Below are 4,438 nucleotides of genomic sequence, written 5' to 3' on the forward strand. Positions count from 1 at the left end.
ATTTGACCCTTGGGGAGAGGAGGTAACTACTAGCCAGACCAGTTTGACTGATTATGATTAGAAGACAGTGGAAAGGAAGCCCAGATAAAGAGTTGTTTGTCTCTTATCTCAAACGCAGAATCTTCTATCAGTGTAACCGTTTCCTGATGAATCTAAATAAAAGAAGCCTGCAAGGGGAAGTACCTTCAGTGTTGAGCAGAGACACCCTGGTGTACTGATATAAGCTCTCTCCCTGTGTCTGTTTGGTCTTTCTCTTTATAAGTTAAGTGATTAAAATAAACGTATCACCCTAGAGAGGAAACCTTTTGACCAATCTGTATAATCTGATTGAATTTGACTTTGTAAAGTGCCTTGAGATGACCTGTTTCATGAACTGGCGCTATAAAATTGAATTGAATCCTGGCGACTACAATGGGCTCAAGTCTCCAGAGGTCTTTCTCAGGTGATTCTTCTGACCTGGAGGGCTTCCAGGTGGGTGGTTCCTCCATGAGCTCCTAAACTACAGGCTGCAGCCCTAATAAGTGCGTTCATATCCATGTAGCTGTGTGGTTTTTGTGTTATTGAATGTCTTAAGACGGGCTCCTGAATTAGAGCTGGGTTTAGTTTTCAGAAAGCGCCCTGAATGTGTACAGCAGAGAGAACCAAGCGGCATCAGAGCTGGAGGACATGTGGAGGTAAGCTAACGCTAACGCTAGCCGTCAGGGTGTGAATGCTGACCGTAGCACCTTAGGGTCGTCGGACTTGGTACCGGTACCGGTTAAAGACGATAGTGACCGACATCTTCTGACTTCATGGTTTCAGTGGGACTCAGAACTGCAGCGACGGTTAGAGCAGAGAACCAAAAAAACGACCCGACCCGTAGCAAAGCGCTCTGGTTTGGTACCGGCGGTCTAATGATAACCAGGCACTATTAAAATAAAGATTACTTTATCATTTTTATTCATAATTACATCATTTATCAAACAGAATACCGCCTGGGCTACTGCTTCTTCTTCACCACGTGAGCACAGTCATATTTGCCTCTAACCACAGTCAGCTTGACTCCAGGAAGGTCCTGGGTCCGTCCTCCCTGCACCAGAACCACGTTGTGCTCCTGCAGGTTGTGTCCCTCCCCCGGGATGAACACCACCGCCTCCTTCCCGTTGGAGAGACGCACCCGAGCGCACTTCCTGTTGGCCGAGTTGGGCTTCTTGGGTTTCCGGATCATCGTCTTCAGGATGACGGCTTTGAGCTGCGGCCGGCCGAAGGTGGCGCCCAAAGCCTTAGGGGGGACTTTGGGCTTCCCCTGCCGGTGCATCTGGTTGAGAGTGGCCATGGTTCTGGAGAGGAGGGGGCCCGTCCAGGAGGGGACCCGGGATGCTGCAGAGACAGGTTGTTAAACGGATCAGAACCAGTGTGGAGCTGTTTGTGTTCAGGCTGGGGAAGAAATCACAGAATATTTGTTCCTAATTCTTTTTTAGGAATTCAACCAAAGAGAAAATATTTCAGCGTTTCCTTTTACGGTCACAGGGGTGATCAGAGCGTTCGGCCGATAACTTCCACTGACGGCCTGGAGGTGCAGAACCTCACCTTGCATCAGCATGGCCAGCGCTGGTCTCAGGCTCCAGAAGGACGACATTTCTGAAATAAAGACGCAGATAATGAATCTCACAATTCACAACCAGAAAACAGCTGCTGAAGAAACGAAAGACGGACAAACACCACAGCGCTACATCAGCTGAGCTGCTGCTGAGTTTAATTATTCGTCGTGTTTGGGAACGAGTCCGTGCTGCGAGTGGAGGAGCTGAGGTCAGCGTCAGAGACGTGAAAACTGATCCGGTCTGTTGTGATCAGAGAGCTGGTTGGTTTACTAGTTCACTGGCTGGTTTACATTAAAAACTTCCTCTGGAGTCATAAGCTACAGGTTTGATCCTGAAAACTCGTGGAAAACTAAAACTTTGCTCAGTTCTTCTGAAAACGTTTCCACACCTTTGTCTTCATCAGTTCTGATCAACCTGCAGGTGGAGCGCTGCTGTTTCTAAGGACATGGAGGTCCGTCCTCAGTCAGATGCAGATCAGTTTGCAACGAGCTGCCAAAACTGACAAAGACTGCTGGACAGACGTTAAAAAGTTTTCATAAAAATGAACTGAAAGTTCAGTTGCCTCTCATTTAAGCCAAAATCAGTTATACTTGCAGGAAAAAAACTCTTAAAAATAATCTTTCAGACTCAAACTATGGTTATTTGCACAGCCTGAAAGGTGCAGAACCAGCAGGTAAAAAGCAGCAAAGAGATCTGTGCAGCGGCTGCAGGTAACAGGTAACAGCTGCAGGTAACAGGTAACAGCTGCAGGTAACAGGTAAGAGCTGCAGGTAACAGCTGCAGGTAACAGGTAACAGCTGCAGGTCAGGTAACAGCTGCAGGTAACTTGTTAAAGGTAGGAGGAGTAGGTCAGGAAACCTTTGCCGTTTCCTGAACTGTTATTTAGGTTTGGCTGGCAGCTCCGGCCTGTAAATCGTCTACATTCACTGACGGATGTTTGGCATCTGGAGCCTCCTGGATCAGCTGCAGTAGAAAAGCTAAAACATGGAGTCAGGCCAGATTATTCTGAGAAGCCCAAAGACACAATGAGCTGGAAAACATTTGGTTTATCTGATAAAACGCCCACAGTGTCTCTTTTAATGCTTGTTTTACGGTGTGGGCCACTTTATATTGCTTCCTGTGATAAACGTCCAAACATTCAAGGCTGGATGAACAGATAAAAAGGATTTCTATAAATACTTCAAAGTCCCACACATCAGAGAAATTTGAAGAAAAAGAATATAATTTTATAATATGTATTTACTACAGTATAAAGATTTCAGTTTTAGGCTGTCATGGTTCGGATAATCCGAGCCAGAAGCAGAGCTGAAGTGATCCAGAACCAGCCTCCCTTCCTCTAGGAATATTTATTCAGATCAGATTAAAATCGGAACCGTCTAAATGTTTTAATTTTACCAGATCTTATATTATTAATATGGGATGATCATACATCAAACAGATGAAATCTTTAGATTACTCCTCAATGAACAATTATCTGATGTCATGTATTTATGTCCCAGAATTAGTGATCAAAGCCAAACACAAGTGCCGAAATATAAAGCCACTCATGCATAATTTAATTCCGTTTAAAGTATTTTTCTAAAACCATCCTGAAACACTTTATTAGGTCAGATTCTCTAAAAAAGCTGATTTTCTTAAAGGAGTCTGGCGGAGCTAACCCCAGTTAGCTTCCTGAACGTAGGTTATTTTTATTTCTAAGGCTACAAACCTGCTCAGATTATCCCGAATTAACCACCTACGATGTCAGGTAATCCTGAAGAACCCGTCCGAACCGAACACAGTTTATAATCCAGAACTGCAGCCCGATAAAAACATTTTCTTTAATATTTTAAATCAAGGACGTCACGCTGGAGCGCAGACCGGATGTACTTCTGAGGTCAAAGAAGCGCTTCCGGTGGCTTCCTCTACAAAACAAGACACTTTCTTCTTCTTCTTCTTCTTTTCTATTATGGCGGGTCGCAATCAACTTTGAGGTGCATACCGCCACCTACTGTACACGAGTGTGTAGCAACTGTATTCTACATCAGTCATATTCTATTTTTTAATTTTGTGTTATGAAGAAAAATAAATAACGCTTTTCTTATCATACAAATATCCATTATATTTCCATCATTTCCCAATATTCCTTTCAAACTCCATTCTTGATCTGTCTTTCCAACTATTCTTCTCAATTTCTCCCTTTCACGTTCATATGTTTTACAGTTCAATAGTATATGTTCTACATTTTCTTTCTCTCCACATTTTTCGCATTTATCATTATTTTTCTTCCCTATTAAATATAAAGTATCATTTAAATATGTGTGCCCTACTCTCAATCTACTCATTATTATTTCTTCCCTTCTATTTCTCTCCTTAACATTTCTACTAAATATTGACTTCTGTATTTTATATAATTTCCTTCCTTTCTTATCTTCATTCCATCTTTTTTGCCATATTTCCATTTCTTTATTCTTAATAATTGATTTCCCTTCCCCTTTGCCAATAGGTATTTTAATCGTTATTGCCTGATCTAAAGCCCTTTTTGCTAATTTATCTGCCCTTTCATTGCCTTTTACACCTTGATGTGCTGGTACCCAACAGAACCAAACATCAATGCCACCTCTGTATAATCTAAATAAGCTATGTTGAATTTCTAGTACTAGATCTTTCCTATTGTTTCCTTCTCCTTGAATACTTTCTATGACTGCTCTGGAATCTGTGCAAATTACTACTCTGTCTGGTCGCACCTCCTCTACCCACTGCAAACTGATGATAACTGCCACCATTTCTGCCGTAAATACAGACAGTTGATCAGATAGTCTTTTAGATATGTCAATTTTAAACTCAGATATATAAATTCCTATTCCCACACATCCTTT

At 42.4% G+C, this 4,438-nt stretch overlaps 1 protein-coding gene across 1 annotated transcript; it reads right to left on the reverse strand.

Moving 5' to 3' along the window:
* Positions 1-910: 910 nt before the first annotated feature.
* mrps12 (mitochondrial ribosomal protein S12) lies at positions 911-3,467 on the reverse strand. The gene is made up of 3 exons (XM_012855770.3): positions 3,289-3,467; positions 1,570-1,620; positions 911-1,359 (listed from the first exon to the last, which is right to left on the reverse strand). Exons 2-3 carry the CDS (start codon positions 1,616-1,618, stop codon positions 980-982), a joined length of 429 nt encoding a protein of 142 aa, XP_012711224.2. The 5' UTR covers positions 1,619-1,620; positions 3,289-3,467; the 3' UTR covers positions 911-979.
* Positions 3,468-4,438: the final 971 nt, after the last annotated feature.

The sequence above is a fragment of the Fundulus heteroclitus genome, chromosome 3 (assembly GCF_011125445.2).
Source record: "Fundulus heteroclitus isolate FHET01 chromosome 3, MU-UCD_Fhet_4.1, whole genome shotgun sequence".
Lineage (NCBI taxonomy): Eukaryota > Metazoa > Chordata > Actinopteri > Cyprinodontiformes > Fundulidae > Fundulus > Fundulus heteroclitus.

Coding starts and splice junctions, on each gene's coding strand:
- mrps12 (XM_012855770.3), bottom strand. CDS start 1,618: ATGTCGTCCTTCTGGAGCCTGAGACCAGCGCTGGCCATGCTGATGCAA. Junction 1,360..1,569: donor GCTGGCCATGCTGATGCAAG/GTGAGGTTCTGC, acceptor CTGTCTCTGCAG/CATCCCGGGTCCCCTCCTGG.